Genomic DNA, 17092 nt, shown 5'->3' on the forward strand with positions numbered 1-17092 from the left:
AGACCTAGTCCTGCTGAAGTGTTTGATATTTGTGGTAGTCTTACTCCCTCAAAAGAGAATGAAGAGGTACCAATGAAAAGAGAAAAGAGTGAATAGCTCGAGGAATGATAACTAGAAATTCTAGTTATCAAAAGAAAGTGAGAAGTCCAAATGGAAGAAAGGTAGTCAGCTGCACCTATTGTAGAAAGAAAAGTAACGCCAAAAATGAATGTTGGTACAACAATAGATATGGTCAAAGAGTGTGGAAGAAGAATAGTTAGGCTAACTTTAAAGGATCCAACCAAAAGGGTACTCAACCAGCCTAAAGTTTGTAAATGTATGTCAATATGGAAGAAATATGCCTTGAACTCATCTATAAGTCAAAAATAGATGCATATGATAGGAGACAAAAACCTACTCACTCGTCAAAAACTCAAAAATAGAGGAACAATAAAGTTTGGTAATGGGGAAGGCCATCTTAAAAGTATTGGGACTACAAGTATACTCTTTCACCATACTACTGCACATGTACTTTTTTATAGAAAGATTCAACTAAATTTTTTTTTTAGTATTAGTCAATTGTCAGGCAAGGGATTCAAGGTTGAGTTTTGGGCTGAATGAATGTAAAATGTTATACAATTCAAAACTTGTCTTTTGTAGCTAAAATAAAAGGAAACATATATGTGTTGAAAGTAGATGATTTTTGTTAAACAAAATATTACATGTTTGCTTAATAAAAATAACAACCAATCACTATGATATGAGAGACTCAAACATGTAAGCATGGAGTTCTTAAAAATGATTTCTAAAAAAGATGTTGCCCAAGGTCTTCTCGAGCTGAATGTTGAAAATCTAGAATCACTCATTCCAGCCCAAGAACAGAATTTCCACCACCAAGCTCATGCTACTCCTTTAGATGAATTTTTATGTGGACATTGGAGTTGCTAGCATTAGTGGAAAATATTTTGTATGATGATTATATTAGATACACTTGGGAGTTTGTTTCTAGTCCATAAGAGTGATGCTTGTGAAGAATTAGTAACTACATTCTTATTGTGGATCAATTGGCAAATATTCTCACCAAACTGCTGACTAACTCATCGACATCAAATTCAACCTCATTTTAAGGGGGTGTTAAAGATATGGCTCATGATGCTATCAATGAATGAGGGAACAATATACAACATTCATATAATCAATCACTCCATGCCAACTCTGATAATTAACCGAGTAGTAATTCGCCTATGTAGGAAAAGTCCCTAAAACCAATTAAATTCAGTTTTGTTTGTGTTTGTGTATAGTTTGATTATCTGTGATCCATGCTTTTTGGAGAAAGGAACGAGCCTGGTATGACACAACAATGTTTCAGTCAGCGTGTCCGGAGATTACTAATTCAGGAGTGAATTCATAAATAAGAAATTAACCAAAGATCATAGGATTACTATCCTTGATTATTGGGTCTGACCAAATGTTAGAAAAACATGAAGGACGAGTGACGAGAAAGGGGCTGATGAGCTTTATGGCTATTCCAGTTCATTTCCGTTTCATCCACCTCAACTAAAGATAAAGGCACGCCATGAGAAGAATATCCCTAGTCACAAGAACTTCAATATTCTTTCGTCACTTCCAATACCATGTTGGGGATGTGCATGGCAGCTCTTTGTTAAGACATAAGACAAACTTGTAGTTGTGTATACCAGCCTTGAGCTACAAAATGGCTGTGGCTGTGATTGACTTTGATTATTCTCACCTTCTGGAAAAAAAATGTGAACATTTTGAAAGTCATTACTCCTAGTACAAACTATTTTTAACCAAGAAAATAGAATATTTTAACTGTAATGTTACCTTGATAATTAATAATTTTATAGTTTTTAATGATTATTTTTAAGAAATATTGGCCCACCTCCCCTCTCCGACATCCACCGCGGAGGACTCGAGAGTAATGGAGCAAGGCCTTCGATTAATATACAGTTAATGATGGGTATTATCAATTCATCCAGAGAAACTAAGCTGAATATATTTAGCAATTCATTCAAAAGATATTTCAAAACTGTCTTCATCTTACAATTAATTATCAAAAAGAGAAGGATAAAGCAACAAGAAAATAGCACATCTTGACGCATGCCTTCCTTGGTTTAAAGAATTAGTTTGAGATTAAAATGATGAAAGGAAAAAAATAAACTATTCGGAGCAGTACCTTCAATGAGATGGGGAGGGCTGAGTCCAAAATTTCTTGGTTGCCACTAGAATCTTTTCTCTTCCATTTGATTCTGGCTCTGGGTCATACAAAACTGCTTTCCATCGTACTCCCCTTGCAATACGGGCCACCTTGTCAACAACTTCAGGAACATCACGAATCAGGACTGTGCCCTCTGGCCTCAGTATCCGATCAATCTCCACGATCAGATCAACTAGATGACATCTGCCACAAATGAAAATAATGCTAAAAAAATTGTGGGTACTTAATTTATTGTTGGATCAAATGTATCTTATCAAAAGAAACTGAAATGTGTGAAGTCTCATGTGACTGCCTTGACGACGATTGCTGATGAAATTGTCATTACAGATGCTTGGTGGGTGTTGGGGTTTCAGTTCCAACAAAAACCAAAGTGAAACATTCATAGAGAAAAAGGCACTGGGGATAGTCAATCTCAACAGGCAACATGCATGAAAGAATAAATAACGAATCAGAACGTGTAGTGACGAATTTTAACGATGACCTACAGTCGAGTAACAAGAAAGCTTAAATGGCTACAGGGATCTGTGTTACCTTTTTTTATGACAAATAACCTGAAAGCACAAACGACTACAATAATATCCACTTTTGGAAAATATGCATCTTGTAAGGGAGTAGTCATCAGCCTACTTATACTGCAGAAACTACTGCTAAAGAAAAAGATTATTTGGAAGAGAAAAACTACTAAAAATCATCCTTTTGATGATAAACAGGTCATTTCTTCTTTCTTTTTCTTTTCTTTTCTTTTTTTCTTTTTGCACAGTTCAACATTATCTCATTCACCACATCTACTTTTTTTGGAACATAGTTGTTATTTCAAGCCAATTGAGTTTTCTATATTTTCTAAAGAAGTGTTTTCTGTAGAAAGTAAATTAGGGTATAAAGGTTTCAGGGACATGATTATAATTTTTAATATTATTTAAGCTATACATAATTCTCTCCTACAATTTTCTCTTGCAAATTTCATATAATATTAGAGGTTTATCCTACAATTTTCCCAGTGTGATTCTTTCTTTTAGTTTTGTTTCATCAATTGTCTCTAGTAAAAAAATAATTCGTCTTTGAGCCCTTTGAATCCTCTCTACTCCATCGCAACACCTTTTTGCACCTCCTCGATAGTTTCAAGCATTGAATTCCCTTTCACCCGTTCTCTCGGTCCTTCACTGCATCTGCAAATCAAGAACTGTTGCCTTCTTTCCAATTTCTCATTTGGCCGAGTAAGAATCTCAAGAGAGGAAAGACAAACCAAAATAAAGCTGTTTCATCTATCAAAAAATCTACCTTATTTTTAAAGAAAAAGGTCTGAAGTTCTTCCCTCTCTTCCTTCGCTCTTTGGCATCAATCCATGTTGTTGCTCATGAAAGCTGAGACAAGGCACTCCTTTTTTAATGAAAAAATATATGATTCATTTGATTGAACTTCCATTGCCAATTGCATTGTTGGGGGAAAGCATTCTGTTGTTTGCTTTCTTCTGAGGATCTGAATAAGCAGCAGTTGCGATGAGCAGAATAAATATAAGAGGAGCTCGTGTTACTGGTTTTGTTTCTGGTACAGCCAGGTTTTTGAGAGAGGCAAAGATGTTCCGAGGAATCTCAACATCCGGTTTGCAAGTGGGTTGAGACCCTCAACTACTGCTGGTATCCGTTGATTCCGCACTTTTCTGAAAGGGGAAGGTTATTTCCTGCAAGAGGTCTTTTGGGTTACCAGGTATTTTCTCTCTGGATTATGTATCTTGTGTAATTAGAGCAAGTTTATTTTTTTTCTTTTGGCTATTGATGTCATGAATCCCAAAACATATCTGTTAGATGATGTGCAGTTTACCATTAACCATTCTGAATTTGATTCAATGGGCTGCCACCTATAAACAGCTTAAGAAGGGCATCGATGAAGTAGCAAAGACTATAAACCGGAGTATTATGGTTGAAATCTTGTGGTCAAATTTCTAGTCAATTTTGTCACTCTTCTAATAGTCACATTAGGTGGTCAAATTTGGCACTGTTTTGTGGTGATTTTTCTGATTAGTGTTGTAATTGTCAGTTGTTGAAGTCTCTTATAGTTGTGCACTTTGGATTAGTCAGTATGGATCCACCTGTCAGTGTCCACACGCTTTATTATTCTCCCATTTTATCTCAAATTGTGAAGATGATACTCTCTTTTTCTTTGTAAGATCAATCCTCATGTTTTGTGCTTGGAACTCTTTGCTTATTGTTCGGATGCTTAATTACTTTATGCGGTTCTAACTTTGTGTGGGGAAAATTTTTCTAGTGCTTTGGTAGTTGATGTGAGTCAATTCCTTGTTTAGCATTCCTGGAGTAGGTCTTCTTAGTTGGTTTATATAGGTGATGTTGTCCTAGCTGAAATAGTGCAGCCCATAAAAATGCATCTTTTTGTGTCAGCATTGGGTGGTTGTGAGCTCAGTTCAGCTCTACTTGACCCAATCCTAGGTGCCATTGCTTGAAAGACTTTATGCAGTTGAGAGTGTTCTTGCATAGTCTATTCAAGTTTGATGTACTTAATGATTGTTAACACTAGTGTTTGAAATCACAATGTGTTGATTTTGAATTTTTGTGATTCATCCACATATTTCAATATTTTTGCTATGAGAGTCCTCTTCATTGTTTTTTGTTTCGTGTGGGTTATCCAATTGGATGTCTCTAATAACCTAGGTTGTGGCCCAGTGGTCTTACAGGGGGTTTCTAGATGGAAGTCTCTAGTTCAAGTCACCTTAGGTTCAGAGGATGTGGGCATGACCTGTTGTACTACATTCAACCAATTGGAGTCTCAACATGGTATATTATTCAAGAGAAAATGAAAGAAGTTCAATGTTGAAGGATTAAAAAAGTTTTTCTTAAGTTCAACTTGGGGATCATTGGATGTGCTCCCCAACTTGATGGGGAGAAGGAGAAGAGTACTAGTGCTGATGAAGTTAAGTCAAAGAATTGTCCTACAAGTGCAAATTCAAGTCAAAGTAACAGATTTTTAAGACCAATTTTGTGTATTCTTTTCTCTTTTATGATTAATAATGGGAGTTGTGAGACATATTCCGTAACAAGCTAAAGCTATACACTCCAGCGTGAAAGGGGTGTGTTAGAAGTTGTTATTTTGAGTTAATTTAGTTTTCTCTAATTTCTAGGAAAGTGTTTTACCTATAAAAAGTAGATTCCTAGAGTTTAACAGTTACAAAGACATGATTGTAAATTTTAAAATTATTCAAGTTTAAATAGGGGAGAAGTGTCTCTAAACGCTAATTCTCTCCCACAATTTTCTCCTACCAATTTCACAATATATGCATCATGCAATTGAATAAAGGAGAAAGCCCAAAGGTTGATGACCAAATACTCTAAGAATACATGCTTTTATAGTAACAACACAAAGTAATGATACAAGACCAAGTTAGAGATACCTTCTCTTTCCAGAGCTGGAATCTTTCATCAATGACTCAATGCTCACAACATGAATCAGATCATATGTTCGAGGATATGTTGAGAAAGGCTCACACCTAACGACACCAATAGACTCGTCAGTGCCCTACACAAACATTGGTTGCTACCGGTTCCTAGCTTCTAGTACTCATCACAGAGAAATAACACAAATCAGCATACGGAAGAAAAGACAAAAATCTGAATCGTAGCACTACATTAATGAAGAAAAAGGCAATTACATGACATGAAGCATAATTTATGACTAACCAACCGTTAACATACAACTTACATGTCCAACAACAGAACTAAAGATGGGCAAGATCGAACAAGTGAATAGATAACAAAAATAACAGTCTCAGTTCTAACATCTCTTTTCCAACCACTCATGGTAGAAACAATGGTTAAGTCGCACCATAACAACAAGAGAATGGACATCAAGTCACAGCAGGTTCATAGGGCGTTTTGGAGGTAATGTAATATGATGGTCACTATTTTATTTAGTTAAAATGGTGGAACCTGGGCAAGCTCAGTTCAATGCTTTTTTGCTTGCTCTTTTTGAAATGTAGTTTACATATGTTTCAAGATATTACAAAATATGAAAACTTGTGGGTTTAAGAGCATGAATAATGATAATGCTTGTTAATTACTAGAAACTCAAATCGAGAGGAGAGCTCATTTCAAGACAGAATACACTGACACTATAGTTGGAAGCATACTGACTGATACCAGTTTATTCAACCTTTCTCTACAAAATGAAAAGAATAAAATCACAATGACAATAAGATCTAATGACCTTCAGACTAAGCGGTTATATCCACTCTTTTCTTTATCCTTCTTTCCAAATTTCACAGAAACAGATACAACTAAAAATGGTAGACAATCTTTGGCTTTCTAACTAGACAATTTTTCCTTGACAATTTTTTCTTTCATAAACCTGTATACATTTACATCTGGCTTCTTCTCATTGGATCGGAAGTTAAGGTCATGAATAGCATGGATCAGAGCTCTGGCTCAATGTCCACATGGGGGGATTTCTCAGGTGAGGTATTGGGTACAAATCTCATCAGGGTAAGGGGTTTCAACATTTATACAAGTATATATTGATCGATCCAATAATTTTGAGAATGAAATAAGATAATAGAAACAAACTCACCAATCATGATATAGTCCAATTAGGCCTCTATCATAAATAACACCAAGTGTAGAAGGTTTTTGTGATGGGACAACATTCATGACCCAAACAGGGTCAGACAACAGGGCTGCTGCAAAACCTCCAAAAACTGCATTCATGTCCATGACATTGCGGATGGCTGATGTCCCTAATTTGATATCAAGAGTATGCTTGTAATATGCAACTCGCCTTGTCCACCGTCTTGTATCTGCTTCAAAGACATCGACCCCATTTTTTAGGAGTGAAACCCTTTCAGGTGGTTTGGTTAGCCTCTCTGGCCAATTTGGCATTGACCCCACTGCTTGTTCTCCTTTGAGAGAGGATATCTTTGTCACACAGTTCTTTAAGTTGTGGTACCTGCAAAACGTAAAAAAATTAAGAAAACTGCAGGTTGACCTACGAAAAGAAAAATTAAAGCTGCAATAAAGAAGAAAATGGAAGAAAAAAACAAAAATAAAGCAAATGATAACCATGACACTTACCATGCATAATTCGGGTCATCAGAATCACTACATGCATCAAGCCCAAATTCATTTTGGTTAGGGAAACAAGAATCTGATGAAGGCTTCTTCCATATGGCAATAGTTACATCGACAACAATAAGTTCATAACACAATGACTGCGCCACAGACTGAAGATCAGCCCATTCCTTATCCTGTTTAGGCCACTGCACAGGTGGACCAGAGATAACTAGGTATCCACCAGGTCTCAGCAAGCGATCTACCTCTACAAAGTATGTCCCATCTGCAAACCCAATATTTCATGCCAGATGCTATGATAGATAGATAGATAGATAGATAGAAGAGAGAGAGAGAGAGAGAGAGAGAGAGAGAGAGAGAAAGAGAGAGAGATTACTATATGCAGTAAAAGGAATCAGGCATCGAGAGCAATGGATTAGGTCAAATGACTGTGCAGGAAATGGGAGCCGACGTGTCCCAAGCATAGCAACAAATGCCGGAATTCCCCTTTCTAAGGCAAACTGGATCTGTGCCTTGTGTGAATCACGTGGAGCAAATGACAGAGTCAAAACATCTTCCTGCAGCATGTATCCTCCAAAGCTGGCAACCTGGAAGTGGAACACGCTACATGATTACCCAAGTACAGCATTCCCAACAAGATTTTGGCAGCAGTGACACAAACCAGGGTCACAAGGAAAAAACCTACCCCACACCCCATATCAAGAGCAGTCCTCAAAACACCGCCACTAAGAGGAATGTATTGTCCAAGTCTCTCAATGTACTTTACAGCTCCATCAGGGAACATAGTGCCGCCACCTGGAAAAATCCAATATGGACCTTCTTGTTTCATCCATCCTTGATGACCTTTTCTCTCAGCAATTTTGTTATGAGGCATATTTTTGAACCATATCTGTTAACAGGAGAGAAGACACTAAGGCAAATAAAAAGATCCTAGAAGTTGTAAAGTATCATAATATACCATAAAAAGTACATAACATTGTGTGAGGTTCGAGGTTACATAACTACACTGACTGACAGTATATTCTACTATATATGCTCAAAGAAAGAAGTTATCTATGATATAAATCTCAGTTTAAAAGTTTATCATTTGATTGTTGAAGTTGGATCAACGTCCACACAAAATAAACACCCAAAGTTAAGATACCCTTTTTGTAGTAAGCAAAAAAAAAAATTTCAATCTCAAATCCATGTGAGATATTCTTAATGTTGAAATTTTATGAGAAATAAAATTCATCAATTAGTGCTCTATTTATAATAGAAAAAACTAGTAGAATTAGAGTAGAATTAAACTACACATGTCCCAATTACACCCAAAATAGAACTTCTTATAAGAAACAAAGTAAACAAGTAATACAAAGAACTCATAGAACTGAAAAACCTCTTCTTTGTGTCTTCCCATAAGACACACATAAGACTTTACCATATTAATTCCTCCATTGTGAGTCACATAAGACTCTTCAATATCTATCTCTTCAACACTCCCCCCTCAAGCTGGAGTTGTTAACTTCAGCTTGCAAAAAAAATAAATTATTTGTCTTTTTCTTCAATACTTTGGGCTGCAAAATTTTTCAAAGATGCGAAGTCTTCATCTTCTATTCCCCCTTTTTTGGATGTTCTTCATTACCGACCACATAACAAAAAATTTACAACTCATGGAATTCTTCATTGTAAGTTCTTCAACAATTTTTTCTTATACTTCTTCTACTTCTTCCCCACAAACCGGGGATCAAAAGTACACAAAAACCCAGCCTCGACAAAACAAACATGAGAAAAGAAAATAGCACTCCTAGTCAAACGATAAAAACTCCATATTCCAATAAAAAAACAATCAAAGTCTGAAAAACCTCAGCCCAATTCAATGGCGGACAACCCCAATTTGAGGGTATAGAAAAGAGAACTCACTATTTCAAGGGTAGCTCAAAAAAATACCACTTGGGTGAAAAATAAAAGACTTCACTCAAAGTGGATGTTAGGCACACTCTTGTTCTCTACATGTAGTGGATCTATAGGCATTGATTAGAAGTAATGAAAATAATAAATGCTAAAATTGAAGAAATAAGAGAGGTTTAACAGTCTATGCTTGTGGAAGCACGACTCATTACTCAAGACAAGAATTGACCAGTTTGACACCCAAGAGGATAAAAAGAATTAATTTATCAAAGAGATGACTTTGGCCATAATATTCACCCATAAAATTTAACTACTAAATTAATATAAATGACTAGAAAATTTGACCACAAGACTGACTTTTAGAAAGCATAATGTTACGACAAATCATAAATAAAACACTGAACTTTAACCAAAACATTTTACCAGAAAATAAATACCAAGGTTAAGACAAACCTCACTACAGTCAATTTGCTTATCTAAGTGGCAACTAAAGCTTGGGGATCAATCCAAACGGAATCATGATCGAGGGGGAAGAAGTAGAGTTGCATTCATGATCTTCCTCACTACGACCATGTCATATATATCTGTTCTCATCTGATTTAATCCGTTGTTAGTGTTCTCACCTGATTTAATCCGTTGTTAGTGTTCTCACCTGATTTAATCCGTCGTTGGCATGCATGAGAGGATACCCATTTGCATTGGATCCAGTCCTTATAGAATTATAGGGTCAAGCAATGCACTGATGGAAGTTCTCACTGTTTGGTTTTATCCATATCTCCGTAGTCGGAAGCTTCACAAACCTACCATTTGTTGAAGAATAATAACTCCCTTCTCCTTACCCTGCTTCGGAAAAAACATTGTCTCCAAAGGTTACTTCCAAATCTCATTGATTGCACTCCAAAGGCTCTTCCCAAATCTCATTGATTGCACAAATATGCTCCAACTCAAAACCGTAGTCTCCACCCAAATAAGCAGCCATGCACTAATAAACCATGTATTCTCAAGATTTTTTAGAAGAAAGTCAAGAACCGAATTACTCGACAATAGACTGTTTCCAAAAACTTATAGAGATGCATGTAGATTATTGAGGAACCTAGAATGAGTAGTAAGACAAAAAAAATAGCAAAACAAGAGGAATAGACAAGAGGGCTTGCAAATCTTGGGAAGTTCCAGGTGTAACTTGTTTCAGAAGGATGACTAATTGTTACAACTTGGTGATCATTATCTTGATTATTGGTTGATACACGATCCAAATAAAAGTTTCTAAATTGAAGAGGGAGTTTAAAACTTATTGTGATTCTGGCTTTAAAGTTTGAAGTAGTCAAGAACATTCTATCTAGTTTCCATGAGGGAAACTCAAAAAACTAGGACTTTGATGTCAAGGCTGAGTTTCTATCTTGAGAAACTCAAGGAATTTTTTATTTTTTTTTAGTAAACAACAATCAATAACTTATCGAAAGATGCAGTTATAGGTTCCAATTCAACTTGTTAATCAAGGAGGATTCTAATTTGAATCATGGCACTGCTTGTTAATCCCAATAGAAGCAGCACTCGATCAATAGTTTGGAGGTCTTCCCCATTCCCTGCTAGGGTTGGGCATGGGTCGGGTAAGGTTGGGGTCAGGTTTTTGAAAACCCCAACCCCTAAACCTAACCCTAAAAACAAACCCGAACATTTCCCCATACTTGCATCCCCGACCAATCTGTCTTCTTACCACCACGTCCCCACTCCATCCCCATATCCCTGATCCATCCTTGCTTAGGCCTATAGCCCAACCTACCATTCTTTTATTATAATAAAAAATCTAAAAAATAATTAATATAAAAATTTATTATATTGTATAAATAAAGAATAAAAAATCTCCAATAAATTAAGGAAGTTCTCTCTTTTTATTTTTAACAATATATAATGGAAATTTAAAAAAAGGGTATATAAATATAATTAGATCGAGTTAGGGTTGAGGTCGGGTTAAGTTTTGGTCAAGTTAATAAAACCTATCCTGAACCCACGTGAGCTTTTTTCCTCAATCCCGTCCTTGCCCCGTAAGGCAAGGAAGAAAACCCAAACCCGGGTTTTTCGGGTAGGGTTCCCCACTTAACCTGACCTGATGCCCTCCCATATTCCCAACTAGTTCCCCTACAATTGAAGAAAGAATCCACAAAAGAGAGCTCTAGAGGTATTTGGTGTTTTGTTTGTTCTAGACCCACAAGGACTACCGATTCTTTCTTAATTATATGGCTAATACCGAGTCCTCCCGAGCTAAAGCCCAATCATAGAGTGCTCCAAATCAGCGGTTTGATTCATATGAAAGGCAAATAAGCAAAAAAGGTCTTCAAAGGAAGGGAGGACTCACCGCAAAGGAAGCCAAGGTAATCTGAATAAGTACTTCTGTTTCCATCATGGTGCAAGGTTGAAGTTCATATGAAGCTGAAGATGAAAAGAGGTACGCCAACGGAGATATTTGACTCCACCTCAGCCGAACTGTCTGGCCTTCTCCAAGGGCTCATTGTTTACTGTGACCATCTCAATGCCCCTCTTATCAGCGAAGGTGACTCAAAAGTCATTATCGGATGGTGCTCCAACCTTACTGAACCCCATTGGCTACATTAGCCCGTTTTTCTTGAAATTATAGACATTGTCTCCTCTTTTAATTGTGACTGGATTCATATCTTAAGATGAGCAAATAATGTTGTTGGTTTGCTTGCCAAGCAAGGAGCCTCGCTACAATCTCTTGTTATTAGAGGAGTGATCCTTTAGCTACCTTTTGTAATATCTTGTTTGCTGGAATAAAATCTCACTTCATTTAAAAAAAAAAGGTATGCCGATTGAAGAGAACTTAGAAGATGAGCGGGAGATTAATGTAATTTTTAAAGAAAAGAAGACTTTCAAAGAAACACCAAAAACACCAGTAATAAGTTTACACACAAAGGATTAAACTATGATACAATTTAACAAAATAAGAAAAATAGAAAGATAGAATTTGATGAGAAGGAAAAACATCATCTTTGTAAATTAATAAAAAGTCAGTTTATAGACCTAAAATAACCTACTCTGATACCATGTTGACATTTGAGGATATAAATACCATTCATTAGTTGGTTGTAGACGGAGCACATTGGTGCTTTATGTATAATAGAAAAACTCATAGAATCAAAGTAGAATTAAACCACCCATGTCCTAGTTATACCCAAAATAGAACTCCTAAAGTAAACAACCTTTATAGAGAGCTAATGGAACTGCAACAACTCTTCTGTGAGACTTCTTCCTATGAGACACTTGAAAGACTTTGTCACATTAATTCTTCCACCATAAGGTTTCTTTCTGTGAGAGTTACATAAGACTCTTCTGTATCTATCTCTTAAACACATTTAAACTGACTTCATGTGTGGCCAACAAGGCAGACAAAATACATCTTCCTTATTAATAAGCACAACAAGTTTTTAATCTCAAATCCATTTGGTACTATTGTAACATTGATGCCAGTTTGCATACCATTGGTTAGTCATGAACTTATTCTCTAAGGAAAACATTACTTGGTAGTGTTATGAACCTTCTTAAATCTCGAATGGGAGAGGAAAGAGAATCTTCGACAATGAGGATAAGAGCTGATTGAAGGAAGAAAAAGAACAAGATACGAAGACCAAAGCTCATGATTGAGATTTTGCAAAAGACACTAAAGAAATAAATAAAACAACACTTAGAATTTTGGTGACTCCCTAGTCCACCACAAATTTTGTCATTAAATAGATTTCATTACTTACATTGTACCCAAATTCCTAAAAAATGACAATTCTACCCCTTAACACACACCTATTACCTTCCCCGTGCCACTTACACCAAAATTACATCAATAGCTCCTATAAGGTGCCTAACATCCCACCACTCCTACAAGAAAGTTGTCCCCCAAGGTTCGGTTGCAATCGGTGAGGTGTTATAACTCGCATCCCATGATCATGTACTTTTTCAAATGGTTTCATTCAATTGATGATCAATGTGCACTCGAGTTCTACGCCAGCAAAATGCATCAAAGAACCAATATGATCACCCCATCCACTAAGTAGTGACTCGTGGACAAGTACACTAGTAGAGCTTATGTTCCCTTAACAAAAGAGTTCAGCAAAGAATTGTTGGTAAGGAGTTTGGTGGAACCCTGCCTTCAAACAAAATATAGAACATCTTACCTCTGGCTTATGATTTTATGGTTGGAGGCTTCTTTGCAGGTTGCCAACATGTTTTTCTTAGGCTAAGGCAGAGTCACAATTGCAAACATCGGCCAATCTCCCCTTTCTAACAGAGAAAATGGAAAAGTGCCTTTAATAACTTGGTCGATACTAGGGATTATTATTGTGAGAAATGAGTGAGGCTTGCTTTGTTTCAAAAGTGAGCGAGGCTTGCTTTGTTGCGAAAAATGAGTGAAGCTTTTGATGATCTGATCCATATGTTCCCACGAATTTCTTTCACCTTGGTTTTGAAATTATCCAAGACCTAGAGTAGTCAAGTCTCCAAATCCTGGTCAAGAAGGTGCATTTCAAAAGTCATCTCTAATCTGGTCACAAAAAATCAACGTGATTTCAGGTCCATGCAGCTCAAGGATGGCTTGGGAACACTAGAAATTGATGTTAAAATGGCCCTAATTGCTTCAAAGAGGGCCTATGAATTGACTGAAGAAGTGTCTCAATCGATTGAAAGAATTGCAACAATCAGTCTATCGGTTGAAGGATTGTTTCAACTACTCACGATTGGCTTCCAATATGACCTTTGCTTCTTCAAGCATTAACTTCTCCCTGTAAAAAAATCAGTTAGTCAAGCCATTTCTTTCATTAGAAAGAAACTCACGAAGCTTTCTTTCAAGTTTTAACACACGGTCTTCTTTTAGTTCACCTTGATTCTTTTGACGTCAACTTCTTTGTAGAAAAATTGAAATGAGAAGTTGTGACTTAATGGGCTTTACCTTCAGTCTAATTGAGAACAGCACCAATACCACGAGTAACAAACCCTCTTACTTCTCGGTGTGAGAGGAAAGCAAGTACTTGACAAAGAGAATAAGAAATGCTCGAAGGAAGAAGAGGAAGATGGCCTAAGTGAAGCTCATGTTTGAGCTTTTGCAAAAACAGACACTGAGAAATAAAACAAGAAGTAGGATTTTTCTGACTAACCTATTCAACTAGAAATTTCTCAACAGATAGATTTTTATTTCACAAGTGGTGTGCCCTAATTCCTGTAAAATGATTACTCTACTCCTTATCACCACCTATTACCCTCCTTGTCCTGTTTATACCCAAATTACATCAATACTCCTATAAGGTGCCTAGCACCTTCACATCCGCTTGTACACATGTATTATGCGCAAGAGCTGTCTAGTTTCCTCAAGCCTTGTAAGAATTTACCCTGCCCATAAAATCACTTGGTTTTAGAGTTTTGCAAGATTTCTAAAACCTTTCTTTTGCCCAGTCAGATTGAGTGGATGTCGTATACTTGCTCCAGTGTAGATGCTAGTATGGGAAACTGAAGATAAACAGCAGTATAAGCAGTGACTGTTAATGAATGATATCCTTCCCAGAAAATTTGAAGAAAAAAGAAAAGCAAGATTAGGCTGTGCAAAGTAACATATCTGTCACCAGTATTCATATGAAGTGAACGTGAAACAAGTATTGTATGATAGCGTTGATTCATTGACGAGCACAGCATGACTTACATATTCAAAATTCATACCTAAACATGTTTCGCACGCTGTTTTCTCTATTAATCGGAATCGTTCAATTTTTAAAACTAGAAACACTCTAGCTCATTACTCCTACTGTTAGACACGACAGCCTATTTTGAAAATTCAACACTAAAGTGCGCCATGATTTGAGGACGATCACAATTCCAGACAACGGAGATGAGAAATCCCATAAATGGCGCCCGAGCGGCCATAAGCTCAATCAGATCAACCAAGTACAAATGCATAGTGAAAACGAGATACCTTGTGTAAGCTTTCTGGCCACGAGACAGGCACACGGTACCCCTCAGGTGGGGAGATCAAGCAGAGAGGCGTCTCCTCAGGCAAGGGACATTGACGTTCCCTGTAAAAATTCATCTCCCGACTGAGCTGTGAATTCCTCCTGGGATCCTCGCATGGCATGTGATCGACAGCCTCAGCGGAGCAAGCGTCAACGGGCTGCTGACCGGCCTCGACAAGCGCGAGAAGACGATGGCGTTGGCGCGGATCCACGCTGGAGAGAACTAGAGCCTGGCGGCCGGAAGCCGCGAGGGAGTCCCCAAGTGGCGTGAAAACGAGGACAAGAAAAAGGAGAACAGCGAGGAAAAAAGCGAGAGAGACAAGATCGAGGAGGCGCCACTGCCGGGCGTTCCGCTTTGACGTCGGAAGGTTTACATGCCCCATAGCGGCCACTATCCAGACCGGATCTGCTTAGATCTGCATTTAGGATCTCAGATGTTTCTGTTTTTCCCAGCTCCGCTCTTGGTTTCGTCTCCGACGACCTTCAAAGATTTTGAGTGTGGAGTGCACAGTACAGTGAAGACTAGACAGGTTGGGGAAATGAATTTCTGGAGTTCCAAGATCAACCACTGAGATATGGCTAATGATATACGTCGGTGATTAACCAGTTACCAGTGGACAGGTTGGGGGAAATGAATTTCCGGATTTCAAAGAACAACCAGTGAGATCAACATCTAGCGAGATATAAATCTAAAAAGGTATGTCGGTGAGTCGGTGACTAACCAGTGTCATATTAGCAACTGTGAGCTTATTTTAAGTGAGGTGAGACAAATTTAATGTGGAAGAGAAAAAAAGGAAACCTCCTATATAAGCACTGTAAGTAGGGCCGACATAGACACTCCTATGCTCATGGGCTTACATTTGGTTAGAGCACGTACTCCAGTAGATTTGCCTCGCGCGTGAGAGAGAGGACAAAGGCAGACGGCGTCTCTCCATCTGTTCCATCCCGCCCAAACCCTTCCCCGGTGTTCTACCCCTCTAACCTCTGCAATTCCAAGGACAGAAGGACAAGTTCCTCCTACGAGAAAGAAGGTCCTTTCTATTCTCGTTGTTCTTTCTCCTCCTTCTCACCTGTGCAGCATGGAACAACTCGAGACGAAAACCAGAAAACGGGCTAGTTAGTGGGGTAAGTGACCCCAAAAGTATTAGTTTTCACTCGACGTTCGACGGTTTCTCTCTTCTGGCTCAAGCTCTCTACTCGCCTCTTACTTGTGCTCTCTCTCCTCTCTCCTATACTTGTGCTCGACGTCCATCTACCCGTCATTGGTCGTCTTTCATATTCCATCTAAACCCCTCTTTCCGGTTCTTATCTGTGTCCTCGTCCCTCCTCGGTTTCACTTCCCCTCTACAACTGTCGTTCTTCCTCTCTGCAACCGTCTTTCTTCCTCTCAGCTCAACAAGCTTCTTTTACTGTCGTCTCTCTTTCTCTGTTTCCCCCAGTAGTCGTCCCTCTAGATTTCTCTCGCCGCCCCTCTCTCAAAACCTAACCCTAAATTTGTATCATCTCAACCTCTTCATGACTTTGTATTTCCTGTAATTCATTGAAAATGTCTGGATACAAGTTTGCATTTCTAAGTGATCAGCTCTCAAAAAGAACTTCAATTTTTGGGCTCTGACTATGGATTATTATTGGAATTTATGTGGGAGCCTCTGATATCAATCTAGATTACATCCAAAAGGAACAACAGCACGAAGCAGAAAGCCGCCCACAAAGCCACAATCCCAAATATCTCTAAAGAAATCCAAGAAATTCGTGTTGATCACAGTCAAGCTCTATCGATTCATCTATTGCCTGAATCAGAACCAATATCCGTCACTGAACGTCAATTGCTTCTCCCAACGGACGAAGAGAACCCAGTCGGACTCCATAAAATTCAAATTGAAATTGGCCAGAACCATAGGATTACATACCCT

General features: G+C 37.9%; 1 protein-coding gene across 1 annotated transcript; it reads right to left on the reverse strand.

Annotated features, from left to right (window-relative positions):
- Positions 1-1371: 1371 nt before the first annotated feature.
- Positions 1372-15925, reverse strand: LOC137947845 (probable pectin methyltransferase QUA3). The gene is made up of 8 exons (XM_068793647.1): positions 15143-15925; positions 7973-8176; positions 7664-7874; positions 7291-7552; positions 6791-7165; positions 5619-5714; positions 2177-2401; positions 1372-1732 (listed from the first exon to the last, which is right to left on the reverse strand). The coding sequence occupies exons 1-7, from the start codon at positions 15560-15562 to the stop codon at positions 2179-2181; spliced, it is 1791 nt and encodes a 596-aa protein (XP_068649748.1). The 5' UTR covers positions 15563-15925; the 3' UTR covers positions 1372-1732; positions 2177-2178.
- Positions 15926-17092: the final 1167 nt, after the last annotated feature.

The sequence above is a fragment of the Aristolochia californica genome, unplaced genomic scaffold (genome assembly GCF_029961685.1).
Source record: "Aristolochia californica isolate CCGP_79_NKW_82.1479 unplaced genomic scaffold, dmAriCali1.0.hap1 SCAF_13, whole genome shotgun sequence".
NCBI lineage: Eukaryota > Viridiplantae > Streptophyta > Magnoliopsida > Piperales > Aristolochiaceae > Aristolochia > Aristolochia californica.

Excerpts from the sequence above, each read along its gene's own strand:
- LOC137947845 (XM_068793647.1), bottom strand. The coding sequence starts at position 15,562 with ATGGGGCATGTAAACCTTCCGACGTCAAAGCGGAACGCCCGGCAGTGG. Across the intron at positions 7,553-7,663 it reads GATTCCTTTTACTGCATATA|ATGGGACATACTTTGTAGAG; the intron begins GTAATCTCTCTC and ends TTGGGTTTGCAG. Across the intron at positions 7,166-7,290 it reads GATGACCCGAATTATGCATG|GTACCACAACTTAAAGAACT; the intron begins GTAAGTGTCATG and ends TACGTTTTGCAG.